Source organism: Bufo gargarizans, chromosome 8 (assembly GCF_014858855.1).
Source record: "Bufo gargarizans isolate SCDJY-AF-19 chromosome 8, ASM1485885v1, whole genome shotgun sequence".
In the NCBI taxonomy this organism is placed as follows: Eukaryota; Metazoa; Chordata; class Amphibia; order Anura; family Bufonidae; genus Bufo; species Bufo gargarizans.
In genome coordinates, this window is record NC_058087.1 from 195,369,306 (window position 1) to 195,385,353 (window position 16,048).

At 47.6% G+C, this 16,048-nt stretch overlaps 1 protein-coding gene across 1 annotated transcript in view; it reads right to left on the bottom strand.

Annotated features, from left to right (window-relative positions):
- Nucleotides 1-10,050: 10,050 nt before the first annotated feature.
- The window catches only part of STX1B (syntaxin 1B), a 41,969-nt gene continuing 35,971 nt past the window's right edge, over nt 10,051-16,048 (bottom strand). The window contains exon 10 of the mRNA XM_044303720.1: nt 10,051-10,324. Coding sequence (XP_044159655.1) covers nt 10,319-10,324 — 6 coding nt within the window. The 3' untranslated portion in view covers nt 10,051-10,318. The remainder of the gene's footprint in view (nt 10,325-16,048) is intronic.

Genomic DNA, 16,048 nt, shown 5'->3' on the forward strand with positions numbered 1-16,048 from the left:
CTGCTGTGGTGCCAATGGGCACATGGAGGAATGAGGCACATCATGACTTTGATTGGCGAGCCAGCCAGGATGCTGCCCACAGATACTTCTATGTGTAAGGGCTCCGGGATAGTTTTATACTAAAGGATTTGTCTTTGCACTTTTAATCCAGCAATCCCATACATGTATGTGTAACAGCCACAGAGTCACAGACCCTCCAATATCCGTGGCTTCTAGAGAGCCCCCTCTATTAACTCTATATCCATAGTACAGGCTTGTCCATCCTGGATCAAGACTGGATGAGATATAGCACAAAATATGTGTAATGAAGGACTCAGCATTATGACTGAGGGGTTGGGGGCTTTAGCTGAGGCAGCTCCTTAATAGTTGGATTAGGGAAATTAAGAGGTCCACTGGCCGCGGTGCTGGACAAGGGTGAACGTTGGCACTAAAGTGAATGTCCGGCCTTGACAATTTTTCTGATACAAAGTTCTAAATCCCCTGCATAAACATAACTGTCAGCAGTAAACTCCTGAGCTCCCTCTAGTGGTGGCTGTATGATCTGTATGTAGTGAGCTCCCTCTAGTGGTGGCTGTATAATCTGTATGTAGTGAGCTCCCCCTAGTGGTGGCTGTATAATCTGTATGTAGTGAGCTCCCTCTAGTGGTGGCTGTATAATCTGTATGTAGTGAGCTCCCTCTAGTGGTGACTGTATAATCTGTATGTAGTGAGCTCCCTCTAGTGGTGGCTGTATAATCTGTATGTAGTGAGCACCCTCTAGTGGTGGCTGTATAATCTGTATGTAGTGAGCACCCTCTAGTGGTGACTGTATAATCTGTATGTAGTGAGCGCCCTCTAGTGGTGACTGTATAATCTGTATGTAGTGAGCTCCCTCTAGTGGTGGCTGTATAATCTGTATGTAGTGAGCTCCCTCTAGTGGTGACTGAATAATCTGTATGTAGAGAGCTCCCTCTAGTGGTGACTGTATGATCTGTATGTAGTGAGCTCCCTCTAGTGGTGGCTGTGTATAATCTGTATGTAGTCATCTCCCCCTAGTGGTGGCTGTATAATCTGTATGTAGTGAGCTCCCTCTAGTGGTGGCTGTGTATAATCTGTATGTAGAGAGCTCCCTCTAGCGGTGGCTGTATGATCTGTATGTGGTGAGCTCCCTCTAGTGGTGGCTGTATAATCTGTATGTAGTGAGCTCCCCCTAGTGGTGACTGTATAATCTGTATGTAGTGAGCATCCTCTAGTGGTGGCTGTATAATCTGTATGTAGTGAGCTCCCTCTAGTGGTGGCTGTATAATCTGTATGTAGTGAGCTCCCTCTAGTGGTGACTGTATAATCTGTATGTAGTGAGCTCCCTCTAGTGATGGCTGTATAATCTGTATGTAGTGAGCTCCCTCTAGTGGTGGCTGTATACTCTGTATGTAGTGAGCTCCCTCTAGTGGTGACTGTATAATCTGTATGTAGTGAGCTCCCTCTAGTGGTGGCTGCAGGATGACTGTTATCATGTCATTATGTCTTGGGGTTTAGAACTCTGCACCAGCACAGAAAGTGTTAAGGTGAAAATTCACTTCAGGGGACTCGCAAGGTCAGGAAAGACAAAAAATCCTAATTAGGAGCAGGTAAAACGATAATGTGATTATTTTCAAAAAGGGACCACAGCAGGCGTCAACACCTGCGTTTAGAGCTGCACATTTATAGTTAATGTTATTCAATAAAATGCAATAATTTATGTTAATTTATTCATATAGATTACAGTATTGTAATAAATTGTAACAATTAGCCATGTGTTGTAGTGTTAATTTAAAGGGCAAGTGATGTGAACAATCGCCTTCCCTGGAAACAGATGAAGCGCAGCCATACGCCGGATAAAGCGCTGCCAAAGTGGTCTAGGAGGGAAGCAGGTGCCGGGCGGGGGCTTTCCTCTCCCTTGTTAGGGAAACATGCATATTTAGCTGAGCCAGGTGTGCGTGTGTGTAGGGGAGATGTATGGAAGGAGAAATGATGGCCCTGCCAGCAGTGTCGTACATAGAGAAGTAAGGGCCCCATAGCAAGGATCAAACCAAGCCCCCCACACAGGACAGAAGGGTTTCCGCCTAAACCCCTTTCAGTGACTCCTGGGCCATTTTTTCCACTGCCTCATTTTCTCCTTTAGAGGGTAGAGTCCTGACCAAATTTTCACCCCCCAGTAGAAGAGGAGATAATCCCACCTGGGTCCCCTCTTGTCCTGGGCCCCATAGCAGTCGCATGGTCTGCCGCTATGGTAGTTATGTCGGATGAAAGATATGAACACTGTCTGGTGTGTGGTCAGCCATAGTCCTAATACAATTCTCTCGATGATGGCGCCCTCTTGTGGACAGTGTGTAGACTGCCATTCCTGTATGTATACACTACTGCTGCCTATACCCTCCACCTCCGGCAATGACGCATTTATAGCGGATTCCTGCAGCCTTTGCTTATATCGGACCAGTTTCAGGACGGTCACTTGTTTTTTTTTTTAACTTCGTAGCAATACACAGATATGCCAGAAGACAAGGATTAATAGCTGAGAATTCTGCGCTGTAAAACCTCAGGGAAATAAAATTATTTTAATTAATGGAGTATCCAGCAGAAGAAAAATAAATAAATACCAATTGGTTTCCTGACGCTCTTCTTCGGCCTGAATTCACATCTGGCTTGCTGAGAAGCACCTGACGGATCAGCTCCGCAGGACCGCGGCCAGTCATGGACTCGGACTACTCGGGAGATGTATTGAAGGAGAAATGGTGGCCCTGCCAGCAGTGTCGTACATAGAGAAGTAAGGGCCCCATAGCAAGGATCAAACCAGGCCCCCCACACAGGACAGAAGGGTTTCCGCCTAAACCCCTTTCAGTGACTCCTGGGCCATTTTTTCCACTGCCTCATTTGCTAAAAGTTGTTCCTTTAGAGGGTAGAGTCCTGACCAAGTTTTCCCCGCCAGTAGAAGAGGGGATTATCCCACCTGGGTCCCCTCTTGTCCTGGGCCCCATAGCAGTCGCATGGTCTGCTGCTATGGTAGTTACGTCCCTGCTGGGCTGATAGGACTAAAGCTTTACCACACTCATGTTCCATCGGTGGGATGAGAGGAGCCCACAATGTCCCTGCTCCTCACATCATAGAGCGGGGGACGCCGTCTGACCTCTTTCTCCTTGTTTTATTAGAACAGCACCAGACAGAAGTTCCTTTTCCAGTGATTCCTCACTATCACTCCCATCATCCACATTCCATGACTACATCCCTGTAACCTCCCCTTCTTTGGTTTAGGTGGCTGGTTTTCTTTGGGCGTCTCTACATGTGAATCCCACTTTCCCGATTCCTTACACTTCTGTCCTGCGCTCTCTCTGTGGGACTTCCATCTTGAACCCGTTTTATAATCCTCTCCATTTTCCATGTCCAGGAGCTCGGTCCAGTCTGTAAGTCTCGTTCTACGGTGATGCCACCTTTTCTTCTTCTATAGGGAGACCTCAGAACTTTTTCCTCTACATGTCGTCATCGCTCATTCACTTTCATTTGAGGTTTCACGAGGCAGAACGTTCCGCTGTATCTGTGACTTGTGTATTTGCTACAAAGTTAAAAAGCGGACCATCTTCTGAGTGTGGGGGGTCCATCATTTTGGGGAGCTTAAGTATCTGCACCCATGGACCTTACCCAAGACACTTCCAATTTATGCCAAGGAAATGGTGCACGGCGTGAAGACATGTGTGCACTTTACCCGTTGGCTGCTTTTTTCTGGACAGCCTTGTAAGATGCAAAAAAAAAAAAAGATCAAAAAAGAAATCGGAATAAATCTGGAGCAGGAATTACACAGCTTTTTGGCTCAAATTGTGCAACAATGTAGGTGCATCTCACGTTAATTTGACCCAATGAAGAAGACAAAGGCCAAAATCTTCACCCACAAAGTGATTTTCTTGTGCAACAAAATCCGTGCTTCACCTCGGCCAATTGGGAAGGAGATGAGTGGCTCCGAGACACCTCTGATGTCACTTACCTCCTGGGAAACTATATGACCATGTGCTCAGATTCAGCACCTCTGATGGGAGATGTTCACACGACTTATCTGATGGGCAGGAGCCCAAGGCCAACCAGCGGAATTCGTTGGCGGATTTTTAGTTGAATGGGGCTGATCGGCATCTGCTATCTGCAGAGGCTTCCACGTAGAAGATGAGACTGGTCATATGTCAATTCCCATTGAAAACAGTGGGGCTGAGATTCGACACTGCTGTGTGAACATATCCCTAGGTTTACTTATCAGCTCATACTCCAGTCACATCCTGAGCTGCATTCAGTTCTTCTTTCTAGCGCTAGAGCTGCATGGAGGATGAAGTGTTTGATGGAGAATGCCGCATATGGCAGAATACGAGGCCGTGGACATCCTCGTGTTACAACACAAGGGCCGCATTTTAAAAACTGTCACATTTGTTTTCTAGTGCAAATCTGGATTAAGGAATGGCACCATTTTGCAATACGAGGCTTCATTGAGCTGCGCCGACATGGAGGATGAAGGGCCCTTAGGTATCAGTATCCTGTGAGATCACAGGGTCTATGGACGGGCGGGCTGACACCAGACTGCAGAGACCATGACACTCACCACAGAGGATTCCTTCAATCCTCTGCTGTAATAAAGCTAGAGGTTCCCTTTACCTCCATATGAATTATTATATGAACTCAATGACAGACCCTGGACAACGTTTCTTTTTATTCAGATTAACCCCATATTGCATATTTTTTTAAGTTGGAACTGTGTTACCCTGAGCTCACTACATACAGATTATACAGCCACCACTAGAGGGAGCTCACTACATACAGATTATACAGCCACCACTAGAGGGAGCTCACTACATACAGATTATACAGCCACCACTAGAGGGAGCTCACTACATACAGATTATACAGCCACCACTAGAGGGAGCTCACTACATACAGATTATACAGCCACCTCTAGAGGGAGCTCACTACATACAGATTATACAGCCACCACTAGAGGGAGCTCACTACATACAGATTATACAGCCACCACTAGGGGGAGCTCACTACATACAGATTATACAGCCACCACTAGAGGGAGCTCACTACATACAGATTATACAGCCACCACTAGAGGGAGCTCACTACATACAGATTATACAGCCACCACTAGAGGGAGCTCACTACATACAGATTATACAGCCACCACTAGAGGGAGCTCACTACATACAGATTATACAGCCACCACTAGAGGGCGCTCACTACATACAGATTATACAGCCACCACTAGAGGGAGCTCACTACATACAGATTATACAGCCACCACTAGAGGGAGCTCACTACATACAGATTATACAGCCACCACTAGAGGGAGCTCACTACATACAGATTATACAGCCACCACTAGAGGGAGCTCACTACATACAGGTTATACAGCCACCACTAGAGGGAGCTCACTACATACAGGTTATACAGCCACCACTAGACGGAGCTCACTACATACAGGTTATACAGCCACCACTAGGGGGACATCACTACATACAGATTATACAGCCACCACTAGAGGGAGCTCACTACATACAGATTATACAGCCACCACTAGAGGGAGCTCACTACATATAGAGTATACAGCCACCACTAGAGGGAGCTCACTACATATAGATTATACAGCCACCACTAGAGGGAGCTCACTACATACAGATTATACAGCCACCACTAGAGGGAGCTCACTACATACAGATTATACAGCCACCACTAGAGGGAGCTCACTACATATAGAGTATACAGCCACCACTAGAGGGAGCTCACTACATATAGATTATACAGCCACCACTAGAGGGAGCTCACTACATACAGATTATACAGCCGCCACTAGAGGGAACTCACTACATACAGATTATACAGCCACCACTAGAGGGAGCTCACTACATACAGGTTATACAGCCACCACTAGACGGAGCTCACTACATCCAGGTTATACAGCCACCACTAGGCGGAGCTCACTACATACAGGTTATACAGCCACCACTAGGGGGACATCACTACGTACAGATTATACAGCCACCACTAGGGGGACATCACTACGTACAGGTTATACAGCCACCACTAGGGGGACATCACTACATACAGGTTATACAGCCACCACTAGGGGACATCACTACATACAGATTATACAGCCACCACTAGGGGGACATCACTACATACAGGTTATACAGCCACCACTAGGGGGACATCACTACATACAGGTTATACAGCCACCACTAGGGGGACATCACTACATACAGGTTATACAGCCACCACTAGGGGGACATCACTACATACAGGTTATACAGCCACCACTAGGGGGACATCACCTACATACAGATTATACAGCCACCACTAGAGGGAGCTCACTACATACAGATTATACAGCCACCACTAGAGGGAGCTCACTACATATAGATTATACAGCCACCACTAGAGGGAGCTCACTACATACAGATTATACAGCCGCCACTAGAGGGAACTCACTACATACAGATTATACAGCCACCACTAGAGGGAGCTCACTACATACAGGTTATACAGCCACCACTAGAGGGAGCTCACTACATACAGGTTATACAGCCACCACTAGACGGAGCTCACTACATCCAGGTTATACAGCCACCACTAGGCGGAGCTCACTACATACAGGTTATACAGCCACCACTAGGGGGACATCACTACGTACAGATTATACAGCCACCACTAGGGGGACATCACTACATACAGGTTATACAGCCACCACTAGGGGGACATCACTACATACAGGTTATACAGCCACCACTAGGGGGACATCACTACATACAGATTATACAGCCACCACTAGAGGGAGCTCACTACATATAGATTATACAGCCACCACTAGAGGGAGCTCACTACATACAGATTTTACAGCCACCACTAGGGAGACATCACTACATACAGATTATACAGCCACCACTAGAGGGAGCTCACTACATACAGATTATACAGTCCCCACTAGAGGGAGCGCGCTACATACAGATTATACAGCCACCACTAGAGGGAGCGCGCTACATACAGATTATACAGCCACCACTAGAGGGAGCTCACTACATACAGATTATACAGCCACCACTAGGGGGAGCCCACTACATACAGATTATGCCTCCACTACTAGGGGGAGCTCACTACATACAGATTATACAGCAACCACTAGAGGGAGCTCACTACATACAGATTATACAGTCACCACTAGAGGGAGCTCACTACATACAGATTATACAGTCACCACTAGAGGAAGCTCACTACATACAGATTATACAGCCACCACTAGGGGGTGCTCACTACATACAGATTATACAGCCACCACTAGAGGGAGCTCACTACATACAGATTATACAGCCACCACTAGGGGGAGCTCACTACATACAGATCATACAACCACCACTAGAGGGAGCTGACTACATACAGATGATAGAGCTACCACTAGGGGGAGCTCACTACATACAGATTATACAGCCACCACTAGAGGGAGCTCACTACATACAGATTATACAGCCACCACTAGAGGGAGCTCACTACATACAGATTATACAGCCACCACTAGAGGGAGCTCACTACATACAGGTTATACAGCCACCACTAGAGGGAGCTCACTACATACAGGTTATACAGCCACCACTAGACGGAGCTCACTACATACAGGTTATACAGCCACCACTAGGGGGACATCACTACATACAGATTATACAGCCACCACTAGAGGGAGCTCACTACATACAGATTATACAGCCACCACTAGAGGGAGCTCACTACATACAGATTATACAGCCACCACTAGGGGGAGCTTATTACCTACGAATTATATATAGAACTGGATAAAAGCACAGCATGTAGTGAGCTCCCCCTTGTGGCGGCTACAGCCAGGCCAACAGAACTTCATCACATAACTAGGCCTATGCAGGGGATTTGGAGCTCTGTATCAGAAGACTGGATCTCTGACCACTATGAATATGTAATATTAGATTCTTCAGTGCAGATTACTGGACTTAAAACCAAATTGTGCTACATGGGAGAGATATGAAAGACAAACCTACTAGTCTTTCAGTGGACATTGTGTGTCAGGGTGCTCTACTATATCTGTAACCTCCATCACATGATCACACCTGGACATGACTATAGACACGAGGTCACACACATGGACTGCACACTATAACAGCACAGGAATTCTTTAACGATATCCTCTTCTAGAACCCCTTAAAGGGGTTGTCTGGTTTCCGATACCAATGACCTATCCTAGTACCCGGCCGATCAGCTGCCGCAGCCCTTGTGGTCTGGACGGAGGAGCGGTCATTACGCCTGTTTGACACTGTGATGTCAAGAACAAGCAGGTAAACAGTACAGAGAGTGCCGGACAGGACTGAGGATGGGTCATCAATATCGGAAACTGGACAACAGGTTGGCAGTTGTCTTCTGTTAACACATTTAAGAGGGTTGAGCAAGAATGGGGGGCTCTTGGCAAACCAACCACTGGGCCGGGCCTGTAAAGGGAAGCTCACTTACCTGCTTCCTGGCTCCCACTCCTTCTCCTCCTGCCTGTAACGCTCCGCTGGGCTCCATCACTGTAAACATCCAGTTTGACATTGCGGACCTGCCCCCCTTGTGTCATGACAAATGGTCACATGACACAAGGTGATCCGGTGTCGGCAGCGGCCAGTCATTGGCAGCGGTGATGTCAAACTGGATGTTTACAGTGATGAATCCCAATGGAGCATTACAGGTGGGGAGCAGACGGAGCGGGAGCCAGCTGAACCCCCCATCCCAATCTTGTACATCCCCTTTAAGGTGACCACTTGATATACTAAGGTCTCCTCAATAATAAATTACAATCGGATTTTATATATAAATTATTAAAAAATACTTCCTAATGCTCTAAATTAGGGATGCCCAAACCTGCGGCCCTCCAGCTGTTGCAAAACTACAACTCCCAGCATGCCCGGACAGCCTACACCTATCAGCTTACAGAAGGGCATGATGGGAGTTGTAGTTTTACAAGAACTGGAGGGCCGCAGGTTGAGCCATCCTGCTCTAAATAATATTCCAATCAACTACTTATTCAAAAACATCAAAGTCAAGAAAAAACATCAGCCCCTGCACAGGTGTAGGCATAATGAGGGACGTGAAGACTTTTTCAATCAAGTGTTTTGGTTTTACTCCTTCCAATCAGTGTAGGTCACTTTCAAGAAATGATCTTTATCTTGGGCCTGATGGTCCATACTGCGGACCTCCCGCCCGTCATACAGAACCCATGAAGGTCTATAGCAGGGATCTGCAACCTTCAGCACTCCAGCTGCTGTGACACTACAACTCCCAGCAAGCACACTTAACTTGGCTGTTCTTGTAACGCCCACAGAAGTGATAGGAGGATTCTGGGAGTTGTAGTTTCAGAACATCTGAAGTGCGGAGGTTGCTGAGCCCTTATGTACTCTGGAGGCAGGAGGAGTGGACACCTCCACATGGCACCGCACGGAGCACTATATGGCGGTGTGTGGTTTGAAGCCCTTATGTACACCACTCTGCCCTGTGCACAAGTTTTTCATAATGTCAGATTTTTAAGGGCGTGGGAATTTTTTTTTTCGGACACATTTTTGACATATTTGACCAGAAAACCTGACAACAGAAGTCCCATAGAGCAGAAGCCTCCGATCCCTGCGTTACAGTCATCCGCTTCCCTCCCAGACAAAAGACATCAGGTAAGTACACACACAAAGAGACATGACTGTTTACTTCACAAAAACACATTGGGGTGCGGGGATTTTCTGATATCTTCTTTTTTGTTCTTTTTTTTTTTTTTCAGCAGCACAATAAAAAAACACAAAAACAACAAAGAAAAACAAAGACGACACGCGTGATTTTTAAACCGAGAATTCAGATATTTTTTTTCTTCTCTTTTTCACGGTTTCTGCTGTAATTTTTTTTCACATTTTTGTAACATGCAAGCAGTTTTTTTTCAGAATTTTTTTTCATTTTTTTTATATTTCTCAACCTTAAAACAACTTTTTTTTTTTTTTTTTTTTGCAATTCACATTTTTTTTCAACTGAGACTTTTTTTTAAACATCAAAAAATTTTCATACAGGAGGGAGAGAGTAAAAGGGAGGAGAGGAAGCGGAAGAATTCCCACCCTTGTCTTCTTCAGGCCTCTGGTGGGAGAGGAGCAGGAAGGTGCCGCGTGCCGCGCGCCACGTTCCGTCTTCACCGGGGGAGTTGCCTTCACCACGAGACTGTGGAGCGCTGGCACCGGAAGGCTCGCTTACGTCTCTTAGGTCAGCCGTCTTTCCAAGGACTTCTTGATGGTCATTTTTGGAGTCAAATCTTCCTCAGAATGAAATTTACAGTCAAGACTTTTTAGCCAGATTTTAAAAAAATGTCAGTGTTTTGCGCTTTGGTATCTTGTCTCTTTCAGGACAATTATCGGAGTCGTGTTTTTTCTTCTTGGACAATACTGCATAAAGTCTATGTGACGCTGGAGACATTTTGTGACTGACCCAATGGTAGACATTTCAGAGACACCCCGTGACACGCTCCCTAGGCTCTCCCGCTCCCTCTCTGCGCGATCCCTCCTTAATACTCATTGCAATTTCAATTATCCTCGCGACCAGAGACGCTCATTAAAATGGAACAAACATGCAAATTTCAAGGCCGCTAACGGAGAAAAACATTTACAGCAAATCCAAAGACGAAGAAAGCCAATTAGACACCCAAAGACCCAAGGGCACAACACACACAATGGGACCAGAGACGTTCATACGATATGGCTGCGGAGGGCGGCCATTTTGAAACTTGCTTCCTACTGGACACTCTTATTGGACATGCTTCTGTGTTCTCCACACGCATGGCAGTAAATACACACTCATCAATCTGTTCTCCAATAAATCTACACTAAAGAAGGAAGGGACACGGCCGGCGCCGAGCACCCGATAGAAGACACAAAATGAAGAAAAAAAAACAACATAATAAAAAAAGAAAAATATAGATAAGGCTTCGCAAGGAGAGGAACACGTTCGGCTGTGATCTGCGTATTAAAAAAATTAACTCAAATCCAGATTCCACGCAGAAGAGGACGCTATCTACCCTCGCTAGATCTAAAGGTCCCCTTTAAAAAATAAAAAAAATATTCAGTTGCCACGGTAGACATCAGACGACTGTGTGACTGAACCGCTCGTAGTGTTAAATTTTATATATATATATATATCATTTTTTTATTTATTTAAATCTCTATATATTTATTTATATGAAATAATTCAATATTAAAGCTGAAGGCAGGACGGACCGCGTGTAAAAAACAAAACTAAAAAAACAACCAATGAAATCTGCATAGATACAGTAAAGTAACCCTCCTCATCTGCTGGGGCAGCCATTTTATGTCCTAAGCTACTCATGAAGGCGGGCAGCTGATGGCTACCCTCTAGCGAATATAGAGAAAGGATAAAGTATCTTCCGATCACCTCGGAGATGTCATGCTCTGGACACAACACGCTCAACTTTACTGACAAAAAATAAATAAAAATAAAATAAATTTCCAAAATGAGTTCAGAATGGCCGCCCCGGTTGAGTTCTTGGCCGAAGCTGTTGAGTCTTGCATGCACACGAGAGGCCGCCCGTCCCCTTTTCCTCTCCCCCTGGTGATATGGTTTCTTTTTGCTATTTTTTTATTTTTTGTAGTCGGGACAAAAAAAAAATACTCTGAATAGCCACAGAGACGGGCTCAATTCATGCAAAGGTGACGGAGAGACGAACAGACAGAACGGAGGAAGAGCGCTGAAGGCCGAGTGTGCTGCAGTTTTGTTTTGTAATCTTTTTGTGCCTCTTTTGGCAGGGAATGGAGGCGAGATGGGAGTAGATTTTGCTCGTTCTCGCCTCGTGTAATACCATTAGCCTCCACTAGATGTCTCTGTGCTAATCCCACACAGTAGATATCCCGGCGGCGATCAGCTCGCCCCTGCGCTATGTCTGCATGCACATCACGTGGAGATACGTAAAAAATTAATTAAAAAAAAAGACACAACACTCGAACCCTGACCGATGCTCCACAATCCTTCTTCCGACACTGTGACGACGTCCCGGACAGAACAGCTGTGAGGTCAGAGAACTTTATTGCTGTATGACGAGATGAGGGTCTTACACGCACTCGCGCTGCCTGTTCCGTTGCTGCCGTATCGAGCACTAGTGGAGGGTCACTGGGGGAGGGAAATATCGCTGAACTGGGGGGGACTTTGGCTTTTGAATAATTCAGAAAAGGAAACGACAAATGATCAGACTGCGGAGTCGCAGATGATCATTTCTTGCATATTCAGTGTTCGGTCGCTCTAAGATTCAGCGACGCAGCGCGGTCCGCCTATACATTAGAACGGAAGGGAATAAGACGCTGCCTGCGCACCATTCGGCAACTATTCTATAAGCTCCCCGGAAGTGAGAAGTGCAACTGGAAATGACTTCCTCCACCCCCAGAACCCATCAAAGACAGTCACAAATACTGAAGTCCTAAGAATCATTAGCCGGATAATCACGGGGCATTATACAGAGGAGCTGGGGGTGCTCTATAGGGTGATCATTCTAATCTACACCGCGGGGGCGGACGTTACATGGAAATCCCAGGATAAGCAATGTGGCTGTGCAGGATGGGAGATCTCCGCGCCGCAGGGGAGATGCGGCAATGCCACCCCTGCCTATGGCTACAGCTGCAGAATACACGAGTACACACAGTGTCAGCATGCCATCCACGTAGCATCCAGCGACCGGCCACAATCCAAGATGGACGCACAACTCACAGCTTAACACCGCCACCCATCCCCCCCACACTCACATCGCCACCTGATCGATAAGACGGAAGAGATTTGAGCGCACGCACAGGACAGACACACACTCAGCCACCAGTCAAGTGGGAACAGACAGTTTAAAGCGTCGGACCCCCTGTCATCGGGGGGGTCACCGTGGAACACGTCCAGCAACGTCAAACACAATTACGTTATTTTTCTCCCCTTCGGACAGACGGGATAACAAAGAATAAAAATGACAAAGAAATAAAATGGAAACAGGAACAGACACAAAGGAGGAAAAAAAATACTCGGGAATTTTTGGCCCTTTTTTCGCCCCCAGCTCCTGTGGGTGACAGGTGAGGATTTGGCTTTAGGTTGACGTCAGTTAACGTTGCTGAGGGGCAGAGTGACTCCATAACAGGCACCCCCGTAAGACTGAATTAGCTGATGGTAACCTAACTCCTGAGTGAAACCCACAGAGGCGAAAATGGGCGGCCGCACTCACAGCTTCCTGATCTGTGCGTAAATTCCAATACTTGTCATGTACGGTATATTGTGTCGCTTTTTTTTTGTTTCTTTTTGTAATTCACTATTTTCTTTATCTTTCCTTTTACTCGGCTTTGTGCATTTGTTTTTATTTCAGAATCCCAATGTCCCCCCGATTGAGGAGGCGAGCACGACACCCAGCACCACACAACAGATTATAATCATGATCTTCTTCTACATACCCAACGCCATCGGAAGCGGAAGAAAAGGTGGAGAATGTAAAATGTGGGCGGAGAGGGTGGAACGTGGGCGGAGAGCGTGGAACATGGGCAGAGAGGGTGGAACGTGGGCGGAGAGGGTGGAATGTGGGCAGAGAGGGTGGAACGTGGGCGGAGAGCGTGGAACATGGGCGGAGAGGGTGGAACGTGGGCGGAGAGGGTGGAACGTGGGCGGAGAGGGTGGAATGTGGGCAGAGAGGGTGGAATGTGGGCAGAGAGGGTGGAACATGGGCGGAGAGGGTGGAACATGGGCGGAGAGGGTGGAACGTGGGCGGAGAGGGTGGAACGTGGGCAGAGAGGGTGGAATGTGGGCAGAGAGGGTGGAACATGGGCGGAGAGGGTGGAACATGGGCGGAGAGGGTGGAACATGGGCGGAGAGGGTGGAACGTGGGCAGAGATAGTGGAACGTGGGTGGAGAGGGTGGAATGTGGGCGGAGAGGGTGGAACATGGGCGGAGAGGGTGGAACATGGGCGGAGAGGGTGGATCGTGGGCGGAGAGGGTGGATCGTGGGCGGAGAGGGTGGATCGTGGGCGGAGAGGGTGGATCGTGGGCGGAGAGAGTGGAATGTGGGCAGAGAGCGTGGAACATGGGCGGAGAGGGTGGAACATGGGTGTAAGTGGAGGGAGGAAGGTTGGAAAAGAGAGGTGGAAAACAAGAGACAAGGAGGGGAAAGGTGAGAGGTGACAAATAGAGAGCGACATGGAAGAGAGAGGAAGAGTGAAGGGAGTGGGTAGGAAGTGGCAGCCGGGGTAGAGGAAGGGGTCAAGGGTGAGGGTAAATGGAGGGGTGGAGATATACGTAGAGATGGACAATGTGAAGGGTGAAAGAAAGGAAAGGGAGAAGAAGAAAGCAAAAGGAAGCGGCAGATAAAGGCATAGGAGGCAAAGGGACAAGTAGGAATCGATATAAGGATGGAAGGTGGAAGAGGAAACAAGGATTGGGTAAGAGATGTACGAATGATTGGAAAGGGACGGGCAGAGGAAGACATGAGGGGAAGAGGAAGAGAGTAACGGGTGCATCCAAGGAGGGGAAAGACAAGGAGAGAAATGTGAGACAGATGTGGAGTTAGGGTAAAGCAAAGACCACAGAAAATCAGGAGGGAAGAGACAGCGAAGAGAGAGGTGAGACAGCGAGGAGAGAGGTGAGACAGCAAAGAGAGAGGTGAGACAGCAAAGAGAGAGGTGAGACAGCAAAGAGAGAGGTGAGACAGCAAAGAGAGAGGTGAGACAGCAAAGAGAGAGGTGAGACAGCAAAGAGAGGTGAGACAGCAAAGAGAGAGGTGAGACAGCAAAGAGAGAGGTGAGACAGCAAAGAGAGAGGTGAGACAGCAAAGAGAGAGGTGAGACAGCAAAGAGAGAGGTGAGACAGCAAAGAGAGAGGTGAGACAGCAAAGAGAGAGGTGAGACAGCAAAGAGAGAGGTGAGACAGCAAAGAGAGAGGTGAGACAGTGAGGAGAGAGGTGAGACAGCAAAGAGAGAGGTGAGATAGAGAGGAGAGACAGCGAGGAGAGAGGTGAGACAGCAAAGAGAGAGGTGAGACAGCAAAGAGAGAGGTGAGACAGCAAAGAGAGAGGTGAGACAGCAAAGAGAGAGGTGAGACAGCAAAGAGAGAGGTGAGACAGCAAAGAGAGAGGTGAGACAGCAAAGAGAGAGGTGAGACAGCAAGAGAGAGGTGAGACAGTGAGGAGAGAGGTGAGACAGCAAAGAGAGAGGTGAGATAGAGAGGAGAGACAGCGAGGAGAGAGGTGAGATAGAGAGGAGAGAGGTGAGACAGCGAAGAGAGAGGTGAGACAGTGAGGAGAGAGGTGAGACAGCAAAGAGAGAGGTGAGATAGAGAGGAGAGACAGCGAGGAGAGAGGTGAGATAGAGAGGAGAGAGGTGAGATAGAGAGGAGAGAGGTGAGATAGAGAGGAGAGAGGTGAGACAGCAAAGAGAGAGGTGAGACAGCAAAGAGAGAGGTGAGACAGCAAAGAGAGAGGTGAGACAGCAAAGAGAGAGGTGAGACAGCAAAGAGAGAGGTGAGACAGCAAAGAGAGAGGTGAGACAGCAAAGAGAGAGGTGAGACAGTGAGGAGAGAGGTGAGACAGCAAAGAGAGAGGTGAGATAGAGAGGAGAGACAGCGAGGAGAGAGGTGAGATAGAGAGGAGAGAGGTGAGACAGCGACGAGAGAGGTGAGACAGTGAGGAGAGAGGTGAGACAGCAAAGAGAGAGGTGAGATAGAGAGGAGAGACAGCGAGGAGAGAGGTGAGATAGAGAGGAGAGAGGTGAGATAGAGAGGAGAGAGGTGAGACAGCGAGGAGAGAGGTGAGACAGCGAGGAGAGAGGTGAGACAGCGAGGAGAGAGGTGAGACAGCGAAGAGAGAGGTGAGACAGCGAAGAGAGAGGTGAGACAGCGAAGAGAGAGGTGAGACAGCGACGAGAGAGGTGAGACAGCGACGAGAGAGGTGAGACAGCGAAGAGAGAGGTGAGACAGCGAAGAGAGAGGTGAGACAGCAAAGAGAGAGGTGAGACAGCGA